Here is a 25,775-nt window from a genome sequence, read left to right as displayed (position 1 = left end):
CCACAGACACTGGATAATTTTTAAATCCTGTACTGCTGCTTAGCATGGTTTATAATTTTTTGCCTGCCCTCCAGCCTCAGGACTGTGATCAACCCTAAGAATAATTCCCTAGGGAATCTCCATTTTCTTTGAGCATACTCAGTTCTATTAAGTTTGCATTGAATGCTTTCTTCAATTCTCTCATATATATATATATATATATGTATATATAATGTACACATACAAAAACTCTCTTGGACAAGACTTACCATATGGGGAAAGGTTTTGAGTAATGTAAGTAAAATACAAGTGTGGTAAGTAAACAGTAAAAAAGCATGCATTCAATGGCATGCAATTGCACTGTGGTATCTATGTTACCACAGTTATTTCCCTTTTCTAGTATTTGGAAATGCTTTACTGCCTCTCAGCATCTTCATATTTTTCCATAAATGCTGGCTTCTAAAAGTAACTCCTTGAAAATTATTAAGAGGTTCAGATGCACTTTCATTTAGAGCTATGGGAGATGAGCAATGGAGAAAGAGTGTTATCCTCAGTAGTTCATGCTACTATTGTCTGTTGTCATTGTTTCCCTTCCCTGTATAATTTAAGACTGTATCAGATGGTGCTGAGGATGTGGAACTCTTATTAACTTCAATTTCTGTCCTTAGCACCTAAGATGAGATTCTTCTATATGCTCTAAATCTTTCAAATTAAAGTTGATAGGAATTCATCGCTGGCTTGGGATGGAGCATGATCAAGCCTGTAGCAAACATCAGGGATACCCAGCTTTTAAGCTCTCATATGCTCCTCAGCTAAACAGTGTGAAGTGAGCTTTGATAGTAGCACTGAATGTTCAGCATACTCCTTATGGGCAATGAGCTTGCTCTTCTCTCATGGTGTCCAACTGTACTTAATGCTGCATAAGGTGAATGTGCGTGTGTGTGTGAAAGAGAGCAAGCTTTTCTAAGGCCTCATGTACAATTTCCCTAGTAGACTGAGGAATCTCTTTGAGAGGCTAAACCATTAGGTAGATAAGTCAATGCAGAATGTCTTTAATTGTTATATACCTTTTCAGTAAGAACACCACAGTGTTGTGGTTGATGTGCAAAGCTATCTTGCTGTAAAGAAGTTTTCTCTAGAGACTCTGGACCAAAGAGGCTACGTGCAGCATGATGATTTGGTTGTTGATGACACTTTGCTTGGTGCTTGCTACACAAGATGCAGGGGGGAAAACAACCCCAAAAAAACAGTCTGAGTCATAGGAAGTTTGTAATCTAGGCCCAGCATGAACTACCATGAGGAGTCATAGAGTTAATGTTCGAAATTACCAGGACTGCACTTCTCATCCTTGGGGCTTATCTGTCCAATTGAAGTAACTGTTTGAATCCTGAAAGTGTGTTTGTCTATTCTAACAATAACAACTTACGAAAGGATATTTATCTCCTGTGACAAACCCTGCCTCACTTGTATCTTTAGACTATCATGGCTATAACATCACTATTATTGTAAACCTTGCATGGCAAAAGACAACAAAATGGAGATTGAACAATGTTACCAGGGACATTGTGGCAGGTGATCCTTTATAAAACACTTGAAACAGGAGGGGGCAAGCACCAGAGAGACAGGAAGTTTGGAGGAAATGAAGGCCCACAAAAGATTTAAAGGGGAATAGTGGGCATCCGTGGTAAACTGGAGAAAAGGCAGATAGTTAGTCGTAGGTGTGCTCTGAGAAATAGGTTTCTAAGGTCATGCTCCATGTGGTTAAAAAAGACAAATAATTCAGAGGTACTGCTTTGTTTCTATTTCAGATGGCAGACGTTAGTTGGTGGACTTTTGCTTCATGTCTCTTGGAAACTGGGATGGGTGGAGATAAGCTTGTGTTCAAGGTACAGTGGAGTTTTCAGTATCTACTAAATATTTATTTTCTGTAGCTGGGTTATGATGTAGTTAGGTTGGCTGTGGAAGACAGCAGCTTGCTAAAACATAAGATTGTGTGTAAGCTTGTGTCTGTGTGTTTTGCCTCGCAAGCATAGGATGGATCCTGTGTTATAGTCTAATGTTCAGAGAAATGTATTTCAATGGGTTATTAATATCAAGTGGATTAAACTTAACCTTATTATGGTGATGAAAAAAGTGTTGCCGTTAGTGAAGACTATAAGGATAACTTACCCAGTCATTTGTCTACTGTAAACATCCCCTCCCTGAATTATGGTATCATAAAAGAAACCTCAGTAATGTTAGGTAAGGGCATAGTCGTCCCCTACCCCAAAATCTCAATGCAATCAAGTCAACGAATGTGATTATCTGCCTTTTTCTCTGTACGAGCTGATTCCCATAAATGGAAATAATTTTACCTTCTCCTGCCTCAAACGTTCATAAACACAAAGCAAGTAGTCATTGCAGTGGTGCACAGGATCTGTATCATAATCAAATTCTAGATTAAAAGGTGCTTTATAGATCAAGATAATCTGCTTGAACTGACAGTGACGACAAGTTAGAAAAGTCATCCAGAATACTGTACTGTGTTCATACAGATCCAATCCACTACATGGAATGGGGTATATCCTTTTTATTTTGCAAAATGTTATGATATATAAATTGTATGCTCAGAGGGATAGTTCAGTCTCCGTCCCTGGAGATATTCAGAACTCGACTCTTGACTGGACTATGCCCTGAGCARCGTGACTTAACTTTGAAGCTGAGGGATTGGACTAGATGACTGCCAGAGCTCCTTTCTAATCTAAATTTTTTTCTGTGATGCTGTATTAGCTGGTGACAGCTGATAGATTTTCAGTTTGGGATTCAAACAGTTGGTTTGCAAAACTGAAGTTCCTCATTTGGAATAAAGTGCTTTGTGTGTGCATGTGTGTGTAAAGAACCAGGCCAAGTTTTGTTTTTATGCATGTGCAAGTGCCTACATCACCCTTGACATCTAAGTGAAATTATAAACAAACAGAATTTATCTTCTTATCTTTTAAGTGCAATTTAGGTAAAATGGGGGTATTGGAGTAAAAGCTGTCGTGGATATTAGTAGAAGCAGAATTAGATACCAAATCTTGCTTTAGTGTCAGTTAGTGATATATATTCTTATGAAGTTTTTATTATTCATGCATATTTTGTCTTCACAGTACAGCCAAAGGACAAAGGAATGCAGCCATCAGTAATGTCTGTCTTAATTCAGGTTTCATTGCTAGTTGAGAAATTATTTTTGCCTTAAATCATGAAAATAAAGAGGTTGAATTTTTTATTTCCAGCTTAGAAAGCTTTTTGTCAAAAATTCTAAAGCAAAAGGGGAAAAAATATATATATTTTTTCCTTTCTAAAACCTGAAAAACCTTAAAGAAAATATCGGACAAGAGCCATTCCCTGCTATTGAAGAAGATGGCTTTTATTTAAGAAATATTTTGGTGAAAAATTATTTTGAAGATAGACTTCAGACCACTAGATGTCAGCATAATCTAGGAAAACTGTTTAAAATAAGTCTTGCAAAACCTTTTCAGCAGTCTTCTGGAATAGGTGTGTTCTGTATTAGCTATGTACAAAATTAAATGACCAGGATTCATTCATGTGTTTTGGCTGTAATTTAGCAGTGTTAGGCATCAGTTTAAATCTGTCTTTATTCAGAAGAATTAAGTGCATGCTTTATTGCTTTACTGAACTGGACTCATAGCATGTATCACCTGTGTATACATGGGGGGGGGGGGGAACCAGACACAACAACACAGAAATGTAGCTTCTCAAAGGCTTCTCTCCACAACTTCCCTGCAAGGTCCTTCCTCCCACAAAGACCTTTTCCCCATGGTATGCAACCATGTTTTTTTCCCCTCACAGAATATTGGTCTGTGGATCCATCTTTTTTTGTACATACAGTAAATTTAAGAATACCATATCCAGTCCCCAGACTTCTGATACTGGAAATAATAAACTGGCACCCATTTATTTATTTATTTTCATGTCGTCTTAGTATCTTCTATCTTGCAGACCCATCTCATGTGCTTTCTGAGCTAGTTCAGGTTATTCCAAAGTGTCCTAGAAAAATTATTTCAACGCATAGAGATTACCACCCTTTGTCCAAAGGGTCTGACAAACTCAGGGACATTAACTTCACAATAAAGACCAAATGAAAACGTCCTCAGTTCTATTAAACATGTTACTTAGAGTAATTTCTCTGAGGTTTTATGAATAACCTGCTTTTCATCTGCTTCCCCTCAGCTCTCCCAGCTCCCAAGGACTCTGTTACCATTCTTGTTTTTAAAGGGTGGATGGTGACTGTCTGCAAACCCGTATCAAAAACAGGGACTCTGTGTAGCACAAGAATATGCATAGGATCTGCATAATGCCTTCAGTGCTGTGATCTCTGCCACCCAGCTTCTGCCTAACCTCCTAGGCACCTAAATTGTCTGTTTTCTGGTTGCCATTTCTATTACTGTTGCATTTTCCCCACAGCTAAGTAGCGGCTTGGAACCTTAGCTTAAAACAAAGCTTAAAAGTGTGGTTTAGGGGAAACTACCCATTGACTTCAGTGAGCTTTGAATCTAGCCCTACAATGACAAACCAGTCAGTTCTTTGATGTCACTGAGCTTGCTTTCTTTGCACATACATCGCTATATTGCCAACATAAGAAACTACTAATTGGTTTATATACAGGACAGATTGTAAGTGCTGATATGTTATATCAAACACTCATGCATTCTTTTCCAGTTCAGAAATACCCCTTGGCAGCATAAAATTCTACTTTTACATCATGGGAAAAGCATCTGAAGTCCTTTTCCATTACACTTTGCATTACTGCATTGAAGATGGAGACATATTTGCGATTCCTAGAATTTAGTGGTGTGGAGCATGAAAAGGTGATATTTTTATGGCCCAATCATTCATCCTGTGTTCCTTCCTTCTTTTCACCCTCCCCCTTCTTTTCCTTCCCTTCCTCTTTTCTCCAATTTATTCCAATTTCAATAGATATTTTTTTTGGTTGATTTCTGACAGGAATTCATTGGTAATGAAGTATGGCAGTTTTAGATCCTGGTCTCGGTAAAATTCCAGTTGAGTCAATAACCTTAAAAGGCACAGTGCTTCTTTTAAAATGGTGATGACTACCCCAGAAAGCAGAGTAGATATTTTTTCTAGTGAAAGGGTCTAAAGATTACTCTATTTTTGCTACCCTGGGTTTTTGACCAACTATCTTAGAAAATTATAAAGAGAAAGGAAGCATGATGTTTAGGCTTTTCCCCTTGTCTTATGTTTATATAAACCTTAGGGCATGTTTTACTTTTATTCAAACTAGAATAGTTTTCTTTTAGTGGTCTATTTTTCATGTATTCTGTGAAATGTGGTAATATAGCGGTACTTACAGTTGCATTTTAATTCTTCTGTGCTAGTTGGAAATGTGATCCAAATTAAGGAACTGCAAACAATTTTATTTTGTTCTAAGAACCAGAATTATTTGCTAACACTCTCTTGACTGTAGTTCAAAGCTCAGGAAGAGTTAGTGGGGGTACCAGTGTCTTCAGTAGCCTTTGGATCAGGCCTTTAAGTCATTGCCACTCTTTTCCTGACTTACTCAATATCTTACATTGCTTCCTCTGAAATTTACCACCTACCTGATCCCCTTTTTGCCCTTAAGTACTGAGGTCAGCAAAGGAATAGTGCAAATCTTGAAGCCCCATCTCAAAACTGAAACCTGACCCCACTGCAGTAAATATCACTTAAACAAAAAATCAGATCAATCTGCAATGACTTCATTCCTCCATTAGTTGTCAAACTACCTCTAGGAGTTTGGCTTAGTCAAAGGAATATCATTAAGAAATCTCAAGAGACAGGCTCCCACAGAGACAATCTGATCTTTAGGAAGAATCTCTTTGTAAATCTGGCTGAGAAATGAATGTGTGGGTGGGCAAGTGTATTTGTGCGCAGTGAAAATGTGTGCTGTCTGTGCAAGTGTGCCATTTTATGCCTTCGTTTGTCAGTTTTTCTTCCTTTTATGTCAAGGAAATCAGTTGAAATGAAATGTCTCTCCTTTAAAACCAATACTAGTAATTGCTATGAAAGTGCTAAACAATTTTTGAGGGAGAGGAGAGAGAAAGAGTAAAAAGTATTTCTGCTAGTTCATATCTGTGATTAGATGAGATGGTTCATTTCCATCTCAGAGACTTAAGTGGGAGGAATACTGAACAATCAGACAATGAATTAATGTGCACACCTTTGAAATAGATATACATATTGTTGTATTCCTTGTAAGTAAGTGATGCTGACCACATGTAAACAGAATGTGGTGAAGTAATGGGGTTTTAATTGTTTTCACAGGTCTGACATCCTGTCATGGCTTCCTGCTTCAGCACTTTTTGTGGGCATTATTTATGCTGGCTCCAGGGCACTGTCTAGATTGGTAAGAAATGCACAAGTAGCAATCAGTTCTTTTTTGTCTCTACTTTCTGAACAAAGAACATTTCCTTCACACAAGGGGTTTAATGCTGTTCCTGGGCTGGGGGGAAAAGAAGGGAGGAGGGATTTAAATAACARCCTGTTAACTATGCTAGAGTAGTGGTCCAATCCTGCTGTAGAGCAGTATCAAAAGGTGCAAAATAGCTTCAGATCTCCCTGACCTCAGTGGTAGTCAAAAGCACTCAGCATCTCTCCAGAGCACTCAGTATTTTGCAGAACAGATCCTCAAGGGTCTGAATTGTGCCAACGGGGAAGAAGCTGAAGAAGTTACTAGCTGTAACTTTTTGCCAAGTGGGGAATGGGACATAGGTCAGTAGGATATGTTTCTAGGAAAAGGGTGGAGACCCTTTCAGTGACAGGGTTTTGATGCTTTACTGGGTCTGAAGAAATAAATTGGAAGTTGGGAAGAGATTATGGGAATGGCTAGATTAATCASATTTATGATTCGTTTTAATCACAATAACATACCAAAAGCTTAGGGGATATCAAATCTGCTTTCATTAAAGCTAGATGCTTTTTTCTTAAATGATCCACTGTTTCTTTAAAAAAAAGAGAAGAAGAAGAAAGTTTTGTGACCTCAATTTTAAAACCAGCAGTGTTATACTGCTGTTATACAGTCTGTAAGACCAGATTCTATGCTAGTTTCCTCCTGCATTCTGTCAAAACATCCTAGTCTGACTCTAGAGTCAGCTTACTCCTGTCAACTCCTAAACCCCAAGAAGAATCAAACAGGAATTTTCAACAAGAATCTGCTTGCAGTGATCCCTTCTTGAGCATTCTGTGGGAGAGGTAGGGCTGAAGAGGACAGGAGAGCTCTGTCCTCACCCTGATCTTGGACCCAAGTGATCTTCAGGGAAGCTAGGCCATGTGCTCAGATGCCACACGCCTCCAAATTAGCTGTCCCGTGGCGATTGCATTTACTTCCTCTTGATTCCTTGTCAAAGCAAGTTCCATTGGGCATAAACAGAGTAGAGATCTCTAAGGAAAGAACTGCCTGGAAACAGTAACGAAGCCTTTGGCAGCAGCATCTTTTCTGCCTGCTCACCTGGGAGGCGGAGGAGGTATGAATCACATCCTCTCTTGCTATTTCTTCATCTTTGAGCTCTCTCATAAGTTACCTTGTTTCCTTCCTTTCCCTACTCTGTGGTCACTGAAGAGGGCGAGATGCTCTGGAGCTGCACAAGAGCTGAGTCTCTTCCATGGGTGAATAGTTTTGATCTGTATCCCGGATCTTTCTTGAGCAACATCTTCCATTTCTGCATGGCTTTTTTGTTGTATGTAACTGGGGTTTTAGAGGCCTAATTCTTTGACTATTTTAACATGGAGGAAAGACACAAAGATGAGTAGTCTCAAGCATAGTGGCATGTAAAACCTTGTACTGGGGCAAAAGTTAATCTTAAATACAAGCTTTACTTACAGTAACTTTGCCTACAATATTTTTACTGCACGGGGAGAAGGAAGAAGGACTCTACTGATCCTTGTATCTGAATTATCTCACCACAGCAGTGTATTTGAATTAAATGGGCCTATTTCTAAAGTAGAAATTATGTGAACTTCTTTTGATCAAAGCCAGGAGCACCCACTTTCAAACGCTCCTTGTATACTGGCAGGACTACAATCTTAATCTCCATTTGTCTCTCACAAGGGACACTGGTAGTCTCTCCTACGCAGGAGTTCAGGGCTAGAACTGGAGGAGAGCTGCTTAGCTCTGGACTGTGATGCATTACCAAAAGTATGCAGGACTGTGAGGGGAGGTTTGTACAGAGTCTGTTCTCCTGCCTGCCTGCCCAACCAGTAAACCTTTCTTTTCGTAAGCACTAAGCCCACTCACAAATATTCACATCAAAGACAACAAACATATGGAGAAGGTTAACTGAGCTAGGCAAACTGGAGCCATTGTTGGCTCCAAAACACATTTGGAAGAGCCAAAAGCAGAGGAAAAAAAGAAAAGGAAAAAAACAACAAATTGGCTCCACAAAAGGAAGAATGTAAATTTTTGCTGTCAGCTTTCCTTGTATATCATTTTTTTCTTGTATTTCTTGTAATTGTGTCAGGCTCAAGATACTTATGTTAGATACTTCTGTTTTAGTGTTCAGTTGTCCAGCAACACGGATGAGAATTGGTTTTCAGCACTGGTGAAGCAGGAGCTGACAACTTCATTTCAGTTGTTTGCGTGATTTTCATTCCTTGCTAATTTAGAGGTGTTAAGTTATCTTGGTGTAATTTTTTTGTTTGTGGATCCACCACAGTTGTCATTATGACTTAGAATATTTACTTAATGATTATCCAGCTTGATGGGAAAAGAAAAGGAAAATTCCCCAAAACCCAGATTTCTGTTTGCAAAGTCAAATCTAAGAATATCACCTGATACTTAAGAGGTATGGACACCACTGAGATATTAACTCGTTCTCTACTCATGTGAATAGAGTGAGTGGGCACAATAGTGCTTCATAAAACTGCCTCAGTTTTTAGGTTACCTAAATTGGGGCAGGGAGTTGCTTCAGTTTTGACTGTCTCTGCTACACCATGGATCTGATTTGGAGGAAGTATTATGAACCCCTAGTTCTTGCTGATCTTTGCTCAGGGTGGTGGGTGTTTGACTCATTATCATTATCATTGGAATTTGTTTTTTAATGATTTCATTTTGGGAAAGAGTCCAGACACCTCGTTGGCTGTAATTTCTGCATCACTTGTTTATGAACTATTACATTTCTACCCTAATTTCTGGCAGGTATTCATAGCAGTAACTGAAAGCAACCACCTAAAACCACCTTACCCTTAATTTGGTTGCTAGGAATAACACAGTGTTCTTTGTACCAGTAGACAGAGATGGGAAAACTGAGGAAAACTGTTTACTATGGAGGTTGCTGATATGTGAAAGGAGGGGCAAAACTAGAAGCATATACTTGGAGCAGTCTCCCTGTGGTAGCTCTGTAGAAACACACTGATTGTGCACTCCAAAGCCAGAGAAACAAGCAGGGTCTGGATTTAAAGGCAGTTGCATGAAAGTGCCTCTGTTATGTGATTGTGAGCCCATTCTTGGGATGGGTCTAAGGCACTTTTAGGAGCTGTGATGTGGGTTTACAGTTAACAGAAACAAAAAACAACCCTGGGATGGCTAGCCTCAACTGGAGTGCCCCTTCCTGTGTCCATGACTGTTCAGAGTTTATTCAGACTGTTTTTATATTCTCTTCCCATGGTAGCCAATTCCGGTGTTCCTTACAGTACACAATGCGGCAGAAGTTATAACCTGTGGGTTCCAGAAGTTTGTGCAAAAAGAGGTAATTGATATATTAATTGATACCTCCTGTGATATAACTGCCCTATAACAAGACACCCACTTTCTTTTATTACTGGYTTTAGTACTGTCTGCTTTTCTAGTCTTACTGCTGTGATAGCTAGTCATTAATGAGTCCCAGAGAGAGATTTGCTGTTGGCAAGTACCTTTATTGACCTTTTCTTCTCCCTTTTAGTTAGGGAAACACTGCAAATGCATATCAACAGTTTGATCTGTTTTTAAGACAGGCTTGGTCCTGCTTTTTTTTTTTTTCATTTTGGAAAATTAACATCCCCTCTCTCTGTTGCTATATGTAAGAGTTTTGTCATTTGAGCTGAGGGGGTGGAGGACTGGGTCCTTAGATCTAGTCGGTATGATATATCTAGCATTTGATACATTGTATGATTATATGTAGATTATATCTCCACATGAAATGCAGGAAATGCATTTTTTGGATTTGTTTTTTAATGTTTTGGAATCTGTCCCAAGACCTTTTAAAGACAGGAGAATAATTCCTGCTTACTTTAAGAGTTGAGTGTTTCTCATAAACTGCACTGGAGATCGTTCTTTTTAGGCTCTGAAATGCTTTTCTRATTGTCTGACTGGAGAACTGCTGTGTGACGTAGCTCTGGGAAGTCGTTCATCACAAACTCACCTCTACAAAGGCCGGCAGCTTGCTATGGAAGGGATCTTCCCTCCATTTACCTTTCTCCCTGTGTATATATAGAGAGACAAATGACCCGTGTTTGCTACTCCTAATAAACTGAAGAGCTCCCTGAGGCTATGTCCAAGGGGCATAGCACTGTGTACCATGGCACACCCCGGGACAACCCAGGTCTTGCTGGGAAGCCTCTGGGGAATACATTTGGGCCAGAGGATTGGGGAAACTCTCCTGGGTTTAGACCAAGACTAATTTGGCTGGGGTAGTACCTAATGAATAAAGAATACTCAATATTACAGTACATACACAGTTTTGGTAAAGGTCAAGATAAGTTTGAAGACCAGGTATAAACTTCACATCTGGTTTTAGGTTTACTCAGTGGCAAATAATCTGAAAGTATAGATCAGAAGTTAGAGTAGGCCAATCTGTAATCCTTATTCTTTTTTCAAATTAAACTTGCTTGGCAGTGCTCAAAGATAATGGACTGTTCAATGTTGCTCACTGTTTTTCTAGTGTTTGCTGCAGTAAGATCAGCTATGATCCCTTCCTATTTATAGAAGGGGGAAAGCACTCTTTCACCTTTTTTTAATCTTTAATGTTTTTAATTTCACTTTATTTTTTACAGCAGACCTCTCTTCTGAAAGTCTGTAGGTAAGTTTTGGGCTTTTTTTTTTTTTTTTTTTTTAACTACTCAGATTCAGACTTGTTTTGGCTCCAGCTTCTTGTATTTGCTTCAGATAATGACACACCAAAACAATAAAGAGTGTAAGACACATTCCTGTGGGCAGTAAGCCTAAATTGCAACATAGGAGTAATTAAATATTTTTTAAAATGTATTTTCTTTTTTTAAACAACTGGTTAAATACATTTAATTTTTTTCTTCTTGTAAAAAATTTTAAAAAGTCAGAAAAACAGTATTCCTGAATAACAAAGCATTACTTGTAAAAATGTTTTTGGAAAGGAGACAGAACTCAGTTTTAAAGTTCCAAGAGATAAACAGTAAGAAAGATAATGAATGTGATAGAAAACAACTAAAAATATCTTTCTTAAGACAGAAAAGGTGGGTGACATCCAGTTCTATTAGCGTTGTTCATATGAAGCTACACACCCTCAAAAATTTTTATTGAACCTGGGTGTTTAGGCTTCAGAAAGGAGACAAAGTGAAAAATAGAAGCAGCCATTCATACATTAGAAGTTTCTTTCTTCCCCCATCCCCTTGAAGAACATATAATAGATATTCCCCGTATTTTTGTAATATTTTAGCTGCTCTTAGAATGTACAATGTTGTTTTACTATTCAGTGTGTTTAGAGGCCCTGTCTTCCTACTTTCTCCCCTTTGCTTCCGTTATCTGGCTTACTATGACCTTGTTTTGCCCACTGGATTATCAGTCAAGGATAGCAGTTTTTTATCTTCTTTATTCTGTCTTTTCCTTCTACTCTGCTAGAAAGTCAGAAAATGAACTGCAAAAGCAAGTACTCATTAATAGTGACAGTCCATAGAAATTCTGTATCTGTGTATTCAGTTTAGCCTGTAGAAATACTGACTCAGCCACAGTTTAAGATTTTATTTAGTCCAGCCAGTTGACTAGGGGAGGACTTGTGCTGTCCTTAAGGTAWTCAAGTGTGGTACCTCCAACTCCCACTTCGGTCTGCATTCTGGAGTTATAGCATAACCTTGAATGTTGTCACTTCTGCTCCTTTCTGCTGGAATTGTTGTAATAGGCCATCTAACTTAATGAATAAACTTTCTGGTAGCCATCCATAGATTAAAAATTGGTTCTCTTTCAGCTTTCTAAAGTATGCAAGGGAAGCCAGATGGCAAGTGAAGAACAATATTCCTTACAACAGTTTGTTTGCATCACTAATTAGATTGTTTTGTGTCGCTTTTCTCCTCTTACAACTTTGCTGTGTATTAATTATGAAGAAGACATGATATAAAAATTAATTTTGGTGGCAGAAATGACTTCTTAAATTTATGGAATAAGAATGAAACAAATGAAATTCCAGTGTGGAAACCTCYGGACTCCCTGGGAGGTACAGATCCAGGTTGCAAGCTCTCAGTCTTGTTTTTTCTCTTCCCAACAGTTCATTGTTCCTCCTGGTAGCAGCAGTGTGCCTTCCCTTATGTGACACACAGGTGAGCTCTGCTTTATAAACCAGCTCTAGTTTAACCTTGGTATTTTACATCTTGATAGTATATGAGGGAAAATATATGTGATGCAGCTTTTACTTGTAAGCTGAGGTGGTCTGAGAGTTCCGTGAAGGAATCAGAAATGTGGCCTATTGCCCTGTTACAGTGTTGCTGTTTTTAATGTGTTTGCATTGTGGTAAAACCTCTGAGCAATTCAGACCTGGAGCTCTCGGGTAAAACCCAAAGCTGGGGAAACCTTTGTTTAACCTTTAAAAGGGCTTTAAGCAAATCGCTTAGGCCTGAATTTATTGTACATACTTCAGCAGGTTCCTAAATTAGCTTTGTAAGCACTGTATAGTCTTTCTGTAGTCACTGGAGAGAGGGAGGAGGTACCTCCAGAGAGTAGTCCAGTCTACTGAAGATCTGTTCAGGAGGTGCCTGTCTTTCTCTTTTGGAAGCTTATGAAGGCTGCGTCCTTGATATAGATACTTCAGTTAAAATATGGGGTTATGTCTGATAAATCTGGGAATTTGTTTGGAAGCGTCTGATCAAATGTAGGCATCCATGATGCTGAACCTAGCTGGCCTTGTGAGCATTCTTCCTAGTTCATAGTGCACAGTAGGTAGTTCTGGTGTGTAAGTCATCTCAAATAAAAGTAGACATATAAAACATGCCAGATGAATTCCCCTCAAAAATTTTTCTCCTCCTTGATTGTGAAGAGAGCCTACCTTGCTCAGAGGTAGATGTCTGTTTAAAGCATTCTTTTTGATATCCCTAAGAAAAGGATTGTATATAAGAGCAGATTGAATGCTCTTCCCTGTCACTTCTGCTTGATCTAGGAATAAGTTTCCTCCTATCATAGTCCTGCAGTGAGTGAGAGATTTGGAGAGACTGTTTAGCTGCTGCAGGGAGCTGAGAGGGGAAAGGAGACAAACCTCTTACCCCCTTGCTCATCCCTGACTGCCTATCCAAATATACAGGAGGAATCATAAATTAACTTTTCTGCTGAATGAAAAATGGCTGCAATACACAAACAGGGTGGGGTCCATATTCTCAGATTGTTTAAAATGATGTGCATCTGCTGAAAGAAACAGAGCTGTGCTCACCTAGGCTACTTGAGAGCCAGGGTCAAAGAGGATGAAGATATCTAGAGTATGTCAGATCTCCAGAGGGACAGAGAAACCTTTAGCATTCTCCAATACGCTACTATTTGTAGTATAGCTTCCACTGTACTTGCTTGGTTAAACTAACTGCAGGGAAATAATCCACATGTGTGCTTACATGAACCTGCATTTATTTAGATGTTCTTTTTTTGCAGTTTGATCCAAATGGTTATTTATGGGCTTTTATCCACTTGATCTGTCTTGGTAAGTCATTGTCTTTTGGAAAAAGAATTGGGAAAAATAAATGTGTTGGAAAAGCAAACCATAGCTTTATTATGAAGTTATTGATATTTAAGATTCTTGATGTAAGAACCACTTGGAAAGAATAAAGATGCTCAGTAAAGATAGGAAAGCTCGTTCCCTTTATAGCTTTTATATTGAAAACAACAATAGAATAAACTAGATGTAGCAGTCAGTTAACATGAGAAAATGCACATGTAGTTTTAATTAGCASTAAGCTTTCCTGGGAGTTTTTGATGGTTGCCCACTAAAAAACCTTCCTTGGAGGGGTGGGAGGGGCTAGGAAACATGAAAAAACTCCCAAGGAATAGCTTGTAGTTAGACCTTTATTGCACACACTGATTTTATTTAAAAACTGACAAATAATATTCTAAAATATCATTGAATATGCTCCCAGAGGAAGGGTGTTGAAATGTTGGGGTTTTTGGTGCAATCATATGTTGGGGGTTTTTTTGTTTTTAATTTTAACTGTGGGTTTCATGACCTGTCAGTACTTGTATATTTCTCTTCTGTCTTTTTTAAAATAAATCTTTCGTCTGTTTTTAAATAAATCATATTCTTCCCCTGAAAGCTATAACAGTCAGACGCAGAGAACCTGAAGAAAAGTAGCATTTTTTAACTAGGAGAAGGTAACTTTGTAATTTTGTGTCTTTTGGAGCATTAGACTGGGTAATAAGGAACTTATTTTTAGTTCTTAGCTGTTTTATAGACTTACTGAGTGACTGATTCATATGTTAAGTCTTGTCTGCAAAACAGATGATTCTGTCTTTATTTTGTCTATTCATATTGTAAACTTTTTAGGGCAGAGATTGTCTTTTTATGTATGTCTAGGAAGGTCTAGAGATTCCATTCTAAAATGTTGTTAACATACAAATAATAAACAGTATCTTTTTTTCCTTTAGGAAATGTCATATGGTAAATATTTGTTCATTTAGGTAAAAACAAAAAGCTAAGGATTTTCCACTTCAAATATTTGTGTTTGCTGTAGCAAGTGATGTTACTGCTTTCTCAAAGTCGCGAGGTCTCATTTGTAAAACAGTGCTAGGCCACAGAGGTGGAAGGCAGCTTAGAGAGTTTTCAGGAACCCTCTGCCATATGGTTAAAACGTGTAGGAAGTGCCAGTGTAATGTTTATGCTCAAAATATAGCTTCTTCCAGTTTCTCTTGTTTTTGAGAGAAAGCTGTTGACATGCCTGTTGGGGGTTTTTGTGTAATTACATTTCCTATTAACTAAGACAAAGTAAAGATGCTACAAGAGGGTGAACAGGTGAACCAACTTAACATACAGTTAATTAAGACAGCATTAAAGGAAGGATGTGTTCTACCTTTCAGCTTGGTTAATGGAGGCAGAATTGAAGAGATTGATTACATAGTGTTCTAGCAGATTTGCTTTTCATGTTGTGATTTTCTTTGTGATTTAAAAAAAAAAAGGGCATTGAAAAAAGGGTCTGAAAAAAATAGACTGAAGCTGTATTATTCCTTTTCTGACTGGCTAAAGCCTTTCCCAAAATAGAAGTGGGAGCACACCAGGAGGTGAATAGGTCAAGAGTGCCAAGAACCTGGAGAGTCTAAAGCTGAGGAAACTTCGGACAGCAAAGGTGATTCAGAGCCAACGGTGACAGCAGCCTACATGGATGAAGACATCATAGAAGTTCCCCCCCCAAATGGGCTGACCCAGAGAACCCATTTTTCTGCAGTGGTTCTCTTTTTATGTTTATGCRCACACCCATATGCCCACATCCCTTGATAGTTATCATGAGCTAGGAGTCATCTCCTCTTCAGAAAGACTAGGAGAAACATGTAGTATGACAGTACTCTGAGAGGTTAATGCTTTGAAAACCATTGATTTGAAGCAATAGGTGACTTTACTCATGGTTTGGGTGTCCTTTCTACCATGTTGCTAACTGTAATTCAGAAGGTTCCATGTCTGTCTGTACCCTGGCCAAACAATTCATTGTTTGTCAGAATGACTGCATGTTGCAGCGATTACACTTGTCATTTCAATTGCAGGAGCTTACAAAGTATTTCACAAGTTATGGAAACCTAGCTCTCTAAGGTAACATGTTTTAATATTTTTTTAAAAAGAAAGATTGCTATCAAAGAGGTTTAGACTCTTATTTATTTAGCAGTCAGGTAAACTGTAGAGATCTCTGCTTTATCAGGATAAACTGGGGCACTCTTGGATGATCATTAATGACTTTTCTTACCAGAGGAGCGGTATTTATTGTTGATGATTTTAACTATACCATATGGCTATTGATATTTATACTGACTCAAACACTACATTGGTTTTAAATAGTATGTTATCAAAAGATGATGACTTAGTTCTGGAAAAAGATCCGCTGATTAATGTCAGAGGCATTAAGAGGAAATGTTAGTTTGTTAGCCTTGAAAGCTGTGGGGTTTGTGTGTATCTATCTCTTTGCAACAGTCTCAAACGCATGTAACAGCTGGTGACTTGCAACAAAACTTGAATGTCTAAATACTTTAAAAATCTTGTAATCTTGCACCAATCCCATGAACACTTTAGCACTAAGGCAAGAGTGAACAAGAGTTTGTTTTGAAATCAGGTGACATTACATGTTCACAGCATCTGTAATCTGCAGTTGTCTGTGTGGGTATGGATATGTTCTCAATATTATGGACATGTATGTGAACATAACGTGTATAGGATATGGATAGGCTCATTTATTTCAAGACTGCTTTCCAACTGTGCTTAAAGGGTTCCGGTCTTTAGTTCATCTCCTATTATCTTCTCTCTCAATGAGATTACCATTGGCATAGTAACAACAGAAGTAATGTAAAAGCAGTGTAAATGATGTGTAAATTAATATATCAATCTCTTCTATCAAATATCAAATGAACTGTGTTACTAAAAGAACACACCTTTTTTCCTCCCTCCCAGTGACCTGGACCAGCAGTACATCAACTATGTATTCAGGTAAAATCTATAAGCCCTTGATATACCATAGTTGGTTTTATGTAGTATATGTTCTCATTTTCAACCATGTCTTGCTTAGGAAACTCATAGCTCCTACTACTTAAGTATATTTGGTTAGCAGGACATTCATGGAAAGAACATGGTTTAGCAGCTGAATGTTTTGGTCTGGTTACAGATAGACATGCCAATATACACCTGAGGAGGTAATGATGTGTTAATTATGATTTTTTAATCACCATGTGCACAAGAGAGAGATCTTTTCCAGAATAATATTTAAAGAGTAGCTCCTTGGCAATCCCCACTCAGAAAATCAAACTTGCACAAAATTGCCAGAGGGGAAGATAGTGATTATAGATGTACCATGTGCAAAAAACATGAGCAGTAACTGATTGTTCAGAATGCTGTTAGGAGGATTGAGTAATTCAGACCTTTAGTTGTTTTCCTGATATGGAGAGATAAAACTGTTTTGTTATTTTGTGGTTAGTGAAGGAGCTTGAATCACCAACCAGAGTCCCTTGTGTGTGTGGTTGTGTGTGTGTTTTTGTTTTCTGGGGKTTTTTTTGCCAGTCCTTTCCCCAAAGAACCATCTAAGCCAATGCAATCAGCTTGCATGACTTCCACTAGATTTTTCTGAGGCTTTATTTGAAGTAAGGAATGCAGAGATTTTGCTAGATCCTCCTCCATCCATAAGCAAGCCTCTTGCTTCACTTCTGCTTGTGCTCATTGACCTTTTTTCTTGGAATGCTAGATGAAGTTGTGAGGAAATACTGTGCAGTGTGAATACTAGGCTCTTATGAAGAAGGGTGATCAAAAGAAATGAAACCCATCAATGAGTTTGGGTAGAAGCGGAACAGAGAGCATTAAGATGGATAGGCCTAACAAAAGTGAAATTGTGTTGGTCTGTTTGATTAGATAGATGTGTGCTCTTGTCTGAGCATGTTTGGTAAAGATCCTTGATAGGGATGCATTAAGGACACTGCTGTAGGACAGTTGTTTGACTGCAGTTCCCTTTTATCTTATGAACATCAACTTGATAACACGATGTATCTCTATTCATCTTAGTCTGATCAAATCTCCTATATCCATAAATGAGTAATGGAGCCCTCTGATTATGGGTTTATATGGTTCCAGTGAGTATTCACCAAGGTTCCATGCATTGGCAATATCTGAATGTCAGTTTGCTTGCAGTAGGCTTTTAAGTCAGTTGTTGTTTTCAATCTACTGTGAAGTGCAAAGCAAATCCAGTTTAGTCAAAGAAGGCAGTTGTGTCTGTGGAAGCTGTTTAAAAGAATGTTACAGTCACAGACCTTGGAGATATGCTGCTATGCACAGAAATAATCCATGAAGTCTTGAGAGAGCTGTTCTGCTTAAAGTAGCTATTTGTTCTACTGGCGGCTATTTGTATAATGTCGAAGAGAGAAAAATTGAGAGCAGTAAAATCAGTTGATTTCTTTTCATTTAGCGTCTGTCTGACTATAACTCTCAATTGTTATTTTAGTCGAAGCTCACGTGGGCCTGAACCTTTAAATTCAGATTTTAGCTCAAGGTCTTAGTTTTGCGGCTTAGATTGAAAAATCCGGGTCGGATTTTCTGCTGTGTTAGCTTGAAGTCTGTGAGGTTGTGTCCAGCAGAGAGCAGGAGTTCCACATTGAATGGAAAGGATGATTACTGATTTAGAGGTTTTTGAAAAGGAGGTACTGTTCGCTAAGGAACTGTGAGGTCTGCTGGTGTAGTGGTTTGTATTTAAAAGCTGCTATTTTTTTAAGCAATGGAGTTGTGGGAGTTGGGAAATTGCTTTTTTTTTTTTTTTTTTTTTTTTTTTTTTTTTTTAAAGCTCTTTACAAGCAAAATGTGTTATCAAAGCTTGCGAAGATTTTCATCATTGAGGGGCTTAAAGGTCAGTGTAGCTTGGGAGGTGATGGTGCAAAGCAATTGCTGGAGAACAGGTTGCTCTTTGAAAAGAGGAGGCAGATAAATATTTGCTTGCTTGTTTGTGTTGCATCTGTGGACACGCACGCGCACACACATACATGCACACTTCTATCTGTTAGAGAACGTTGCAGTCCATGGCATTTTTACCTCATTTTGTCAATGCAAAACAAATAGTTACATGAGCAGTAGAACAACTGGCATCTGGTTTCTTAGATTTCTGTTTTGTTGTTATAGCCAATGATGCTCAACAGGGTGTGAAATTTGGCAGAAGCTTTTTCCTTGTTTGTGACCTTCATGAGGTACCACTGCAGTGGAGATTCTCGGGTGTCTAGTGAGGCTGAGAGCTTTCTGTCGCAGAAGGCATGGGAAGGAATTGTTTCTTCATGAGACCTGTGAGCGTCTTTGAGGTGTCTGCTTCTTAAATTTGGGTGAAACTGGTTGGTGTGCTTGAGCTGTAAGGGGTAACTGAGAGACACACAGTATTATTGCATAAGCTTAATTTCCATAGAAGACAGTCAAAAATATATTTTAAATCACATTAAATAAAACACTTTATTTTGAACATTGTCTGAATGTGTGCTAACTTCTTATGGTCAATTCTTGGTCAGAATTACTGTAAATATGTGATTACCTCTGGCAGAGGGTGCCCAGCCTCCCATTATGTGATTTTTAGCATGTGTTGAGGTATATGCTGCTTTCTCTACACCAGGCTTCTCAGACTGTTTCAGCTGTAAGAGGATCTCAGGTCCATCTCCAGAATAGGAAAGTGTGACACGCTGGTGGTCTTGTCTATACTAGCATATCTGAAGAAACTTCCTAATGATGTCTATGCAACTCCTTTTTATTAGGAATAGTATCAATAGACCTTTATAGCTCCTTATTTCTAACATAGATCAGACAGCTAACATGTGACTGTATGGGGAAAAGASAGCAGCTGTGTGAGCGTAGCCAGATAGTGTTTATTATAGTAAGGTCTGTTGAAAGTGTTTGTTTGGTACAAAAACAGACTTGTACTCTGAATGTAGATGCTGCCTGGATAGAGCAGATTAAAAGTTTTGCCCCAGGCTACTGGATGTTTTCATGTACTAATATGTTAGATTAAAAAATACATATTGAGATTAAAAAAATATATTACCATCTTGGCTCTTTTGGACATTGCCAGAGGTGCAACTGAAACTAGCAAAGTCTCCTACCTTACTCTGTCCCTACACGCACTGTTTCTTGTTTTAAAATCTGGAACAAATTTTGGGGGAGAATGTCTTAAGTTAGGGTGTTAGCAAATCTACGTGGATGGGAGGATGGGAACTTTCCAGAACCAAATAGGTCTGAAGAAATACTTGCTGATGTTGAAAGTGTGGTGTTCCTCTCACTTCATCAAGTACAGCATGGTTCTTCTGGTTCTTTTTTTTAAGGARCCAAATAGGAGACAGATGTAGGAGGGAAGCAAAGCTGTACTTTCTGCACAGAAGGGAAGGGTGATGCTGTTTCTCGTCTCTCTCCCTTGTATTTAAGTGGGGGAAGAGGGAAGATATACTTCTAAGAACCTCCTTCTGATTGTCCCAGTCTTGCTCCCATCACTACCACCTTTAAAAAAAAAAAAAAAAAAAAAAACACACCATGGTATTGTATTTCCCTACGCTCTCAGACTTCAGTGCTACTGGTACTTACTGGTGTTTGTTCAGTAACCTTGCATTTTCTTTTATTCATTTCCAGTCCCCCACCAAAGTGGGAGCCAGATTTCTCTCCCCCAGCTAGCTGGCAAGACATAGTGTAAGGGGGTAGTAATGTCTGCCTGGCATGTTGAGGGATACATAGTGCTTCTTAGAAGTGGGTCACAGCTTGTCTTGGTCTTTTTCATATGGTGAGGTGGATACAGATATTTTGTTCCTGGAAAACCTAGAAAAAGGTTTTGGTACACCCCAATATCTGTCTCTGTTCGCAAAGGCATGGCAGACAACTTAGTAGTCACTAGTGAAGAGAAAACAAAGACAAAGCAGGAGAATGTCAAACAAATTATTGGCACTGGCAAAGATGTGGGGTAAAGGTTCTAGCCTGTGCATCTATACTATATCTGGCTTTTGGAAGAGCTGCTAATTTGTCACATTTGTGGATTTAAAAAGCTGCAGTAGATTTTCAGTAATAGGGAAGGGCAGCTTTGTGGGCATAAATTGCTTTTGCTGCTGAAAAATATCTCTTTTTAGCCAGACTGAAAACTGAAGATGACCCAATCCAAAGTAGTGCATTATGAGTATGGGTGAAGAAAAGAGGAACAGAGGAGCCCCCTGCAAAGGGATTTTTTTTTCTACTGTGGCTTGATGTCCAGCTGTCCCTCTGGAAACCCCTGAATCCCTAGTCTGGTCCTCCAACATCATTTTGTCTTTCCTACTGATGTTCAGTTCACAGCAGAGTTCCAGTGTGACTATATTGCCATTTAACCCATTTGCCTTAACCTGCCCCTCACTCACAAAAAAGACTTTGTTTTCCTCCCATGTTTTCTTTGGATTCAAGCCTGGCATGTCTGATGAGGTTATCAATTTTTCTTGGTTGCAGAAGGAAGTTTCTCTTTGAACATTTCCCAATCTCTTTTTTTGTTTAAGAATTAATAAAGCAGAAAGCAAAAACAGAGGAACACAGCTTAGTCATAATTCTCATCACTGTTGATACAGTTTCACTTGTCCTTCCAGTCTCCTGTTGTCTTTCTTATTCAGTCAAAGCAACAGGCCTTTGCTTCCTTTTCTGTCTTTAACAGGAAACTGTGGCATTGAGCCTATTTATTGTGACCTCCTTTTGGCCATCTAGTGTGGGGAGAGTGTGTATGTGTGGGGAGGAGGGGCAGAAGAGCATTCCATATTGTAAGTCTTTCAAAGACTTTGTTAAGCCTAAAATACCTGACTATATATCCCTCATGAACAGTTTCCTTCTTCAGCCCTTTGTCTTCTACTGCTGATTTCAGTTACGAGTTTCCCCTCTGAGACTTTACTAGTTACAGGATTTCCATGTTCTTTGGAGTTCGTTTGGTGCAGGCGCCTCTGAGAATAACTCTGATTCACTAAAGCATGCTGAAGGCAGGCCACAAAGTGCAGTCGCATGGTCACACAGGGAATGGGAACTAGCTGAAAGTGCACTAGCTTGGAAACAATAGCTGTGTTAACTCTGAAAAACAGAGTTGGCCTGGTCTGAGCACCTTGCTGATGAGATTGTACAGTTGTGGGTACCTGAGTTAGCTCATTTACAGTGAGTTCAGTTTTCTACCCATCATGGTGTGTGCTGGGAACCACTTCCAGCTATTGCTCTGCCTTATCCTTTTGTTAGGCAGGCTTCCACTCCTCCACAGGTTGGGTTTGTATTTTACTGCTGCTGGGCCTAGTGAGAATTGGTGATAATTAGGGRAAATTGCCTAGCTTTAGCATTCATAACATTAGCAAATGTCTTTCTACCTTCATAAGTTCAGCGCTTGTTATTTATCACAGAAAAGGCCTCTCCAGACACTCTTTTGTCCCTTGTGTCCATCATTGACATGGACATTGGTATCTGGAGGGAGCTGTAGTTTTGCTTTGGAAGATTTCCTTGCTTCTCCCAGCTTACAGTGCCCCAGAATCTTCTGTCTGTAGTCTTTTAACCTTGGAAACAATGTGGAGTGACAGGAACAGTCAGTAGCGAAGAAGCAGCCTCTGTACAGCCTATACTACAAACTCAGAGCATGAGTCCTTATAGGACCTCAGAAGTATTACGTGATCCTCCAGTAAAAAACTAGTCATAGCTGATGTTCTTATTCACTTGCATCTTTGTAAAAAAGTGTGCATGAGTTGATGATGCTTAGTATTTAAAAATGCATGAAAAAAATACCTGTAATTGCAACATTTGTCTTTTCTCCGAGTGACATTTTGAGCATGAATGTACAGTGCATGCACAATCATGCACATAGAATTGGATATTTGACTGTTACACAAAATATGTGTGTTCCTACAGACCAGACATTTGCATACACGCAGTTAAAATTCATCCTTGGACAGAGGGGGACACAAGTTTAGGCACAAGTGCAGTTCCATATAAATTCTGTCTCAGTGGTGTCACCAACTGGCAATGCTGAATAGCACCTCTAATGAAAAGGACTTGGGGGTTATAGTGAATGGTAAGATCAGTATGAGGTACTCTCATGGCAAATTAAGGCAAACCGTGTATACTGGATTACATATAGGAATAGTGCAGCCAACGGATTGAGGGAAATTACTATTCCCCTCAGTATTATCCTACTTAGCATTTTGGAGGCTGCCCCTGGAATACTCTATTCAGTTTTGGCCCCCTAGTTCAAGAAAGATACTGAGAAACTGAGGAGAATCTAGCAGAGGGCTGCTGACATTGTTAGGGACCTAGAGCACATGGCCTACTACAAGGAGAGTTTGAGGGAGCTAGTCTTGTTGAGACTGGCAAAAAGGAGACCAAGGGGCAACCTACCAACTGTCTACACCTGCTTGAAAGGGAGTTTCAAAAATGACAGGGCCAAAATCTTCTAAGGAGTGGCAGATAGTATAATATGGTACAACAGCCATAAATTGCAGCTTAGGCAGTTTAAAAACTGCACGTTAGGAGGAGTAGGGTGATGCTAGAACAAGTAACACAGAGGTGTGGAATCTGCACTCTGGGAAATTTTTAAAACCTGGCTAGACAAAGCCRCAGGGAGCATGTCTAAGTATTGGTGATAGATCCACTTCAGATGAGCAGTTGGACTAGATGACCCCAGAGATCCCTTCCCAACCAACTTTATTGATTTGATACTTATGCCTCAGTTATTCTACTTCAGTGAAATTTCACTCATGAAATAACACATGCAAAGCTGTCTATTTATATGTTCAAGCTATGTCATAAATACTATAGCATACTATTATTATTATTWTTTTTTTTTAGTGTGGTACTGTTGGCCTCTGCATCCCATCCAGCAGGTAAAGTGGATTGAGATGTTCCTTTTTTAGGTTTGCATATTGCCTTTCCCTTTCCATGCATGTAAACTCCTTATCTTGTAGGAGTTTAGCCCTAGAATTCAATGGCAATATGACTAATAATGCGACATCCTAAAGGAAGAGGAGGAAGGTACCTAGCACTGTGTAATCTATGTGTTATTTAGTAATATCTTTCTTACCTGCCCTTTGCAAAGAAGCAATGTGGGACAGACAGCAAACAGCTTTTGAGCTGGTTTATGGTAAAAAATAAGGATTCTTTATCAACAAAAATCAAAGGATAAAAGTGGAGAAACTGGGTATTTGAGGGTAGGTGAAATACTCCTCTCATACTGGTGTTTCAATAGTTAGAAGAATAAAGATGATGATGTATTACTTTCACTAGAACATTGTTCTGTCAGAAAGACAAAGAAAGAAGTATTAAATAAACTTGGAATTTCTGTTTTGCCTGGTCATTCACACTGTGTATACAGCATTCCCACATGAGGATAGACAGAAATGCCAAGGAAAATAGACCTGCATTTCAAAAAGTGAAAGACAGAACTTTCTGTGAATCTGTAGAGCCTTGAAGGCAAGAAAACTCCATGGAATTGTTGTTACCTAGAGCTCTTGGGCCCAAGTGCCTGGAAATGGAAGTACTCCAGAGCTTTGCCTGGATCTGGGAGAATGTTCTTAAACCTCCCGACTTGTGCTATGTGTCAGGGTTCAAATTCCAGAGGGGGAAACAGCCAACATGTATCTGTGTTTCCTGTTGCTTCTGTAAATCAGTTTCCTGACTTCAGTAGGAACCGTTGCAGGCTCTAAAGTAAGAGGTGGATATGATGCATGTCTAACTGGCACCTGTTGCATCAACAGGATTATTTGTATACTAACACAGAATATTCTTAGGTTTTATGTAATCCCTTCCCCCTTTTTCAACTGAAGGCAGGAACTGGCTAGAATCAAGAAGGTCAGAGAGAAATCATTAAACACACTAGAAATGTGGAAAGCATCATAAATGAAAAGACAGGCATCTGTAAGGGCTCAAAGAAATGTTAAACTAGTAATGGTCATGTAATTGCTGTTCCCCTGCCTTTAACAATGGTGGTTTTGTTTTGTTTTTTTTGGTTTTGTCCCCTTCCCCCCCTTCCTGTTTTCCACTGAGAGTACTGCTTTGTCCCTCAGGTGATCTCTTCACTGCCTTGGACTTTCCGTTCCTGTACTTCTACAGATTTCATAGCAGCTGCTGTGCCAGGTAACCTTTCTATAACAGGGCGTGTAAATGTGTTCAAAATAAGAGAACCTGTTGAGTTGCAAGCTTGACTCTCAGTTAAAAATTTGGAACATGCAAAACTTTAGTTACACTAGTTTCTCCTGGCACAAGTCAGTAAAACTGCAGAGAAGTGACTCTCTTGTCGATGTGTGTTTGAAGGCTTGTCACAGATGGAAGTATGTGTTTATTTGGGTGAGTGTATTCTGACCGTGAGGGTTCCCAGTCTCCAGTAAAATATTTTTTACCTAATGTAGCAAAGCTTTGATAAATAGCATCTCTCAAATGCTTCCCAAGTTGGATTAGCCCTGTTTGCAGTGATTACAAAGTATTAGTCTTCAGCAATATATGAGTGTACATGGATTTATTTGCCTGTACATCTTGTTATTTGGCAGAATGTTTTTTGGGRGATAAAAGGGAAAAGCTTTAACAAGTGTCCCTCTATTCTGAGCAGCAAAAGTTAACAGCCCTCACAGGACAACATAAGCATGTCTTATGTAGCTCTTAATTATCTCAAATTTCATTCCTCTTTCTCCTCCAAACTTTTGCCCAAGGAAAGTATTTCCTTTTTAAAGGGCAAAAAMCCTGTATTTTCATGCTAATTGATGGCAAAAATATTTTCTGATTGTTAGAGCTTTTCTTATTTGTATCTGGGCTACCTATTAAAAGGAGATGTGAAAAATGATCATTAAATAATTCCCCTGTGTAGATACTTTTTGGTACAAAAGTAACTTTATTCAAGAGTAGACTATACCCACCATTAACAACTTGCATTTAGTTTTTGATAAATAGCTTGTTCCATGGTAG

The 25,775-nt window shown here is 38.9% G+C and overlaps 1 protein-coding gene across 5 annotated transcripts in view; it reads left to right on the top strand.

The window, feature by feature from the left end:
* TMEM241 (transmembrane protein 241) overlaps positions 1-25,775 on the top strand; it is a 62,643-nt gene that overhangs the window by 4,331 nt on the left and 32,537 nt on the right. For 2 of the 5 annotated variants that reach the window (XR_003252307.1, XM_026058614.1), the window contains exons 3-12: positions 1,788-1,865; positions 6,283-6,364; positions 9,624-9,701; positions 10,984-11,009; positions 12,444-12,495; positions 13,808-13,856; positions 15,902-15,947; positions 16,797-16,832; positions 23,670-23,704; positions 24,884-24,953. Coding sequence is in view for 4 of the 5 variants with exons in the window: in XM_026058614.1 (XP_025914399.1) it covers positions 1,788-1,865; positions 6,283-6,364; positions 9,624-9,701; positions 10,984-11,009; positions 12,444-12,495; positions 13,808-13,856; positions 15,902-15,947; positions 16,797-16,832; positions 23,670-23,704; positions 24,884-24,953 (552 nt within the window). In the remaining variant the exon portion in view is untranslated. The remainder of the gene's footprint in view (positions 1-1,787; positions 1,866-6,282; positions 6,365-9,623; positions 9,702-10,983; positions 11,010-12,443; positions 12,496-13,807; positions 13,857-15,901; positions 15,948-16,796; positions 16,833-23,669; positions 23,705-24,883; positions 24,954-25,775) is intronic. The other 3 variants (XM_026058615.1, XM_026058617.1, XM_026058618.1) reach the window with 3 other exon arrangements.

The sequence above is a fragment of the Apteryx rowi genome, unplaced genomic scaffold (genome assembly GCF_003343035.1).
Source record: "Apteryx rowi isolate R43461 unplaced genomic scaffold, aptRow1 scaffold_149, whole genome shotgun sequence".
Taxonomy (NCBI): domain Eukaryota; kingdom Metazoa; phylum Chordata; class Aves; order Apterygiformes; family Apterygidae; genus Apteryx; species Apteryx rowi.
The sequence above is the reverse complement of the archived record's forward strand: the minus strand, read 5'-3'. Positions and strand labels throughout refer to the sequence as shown.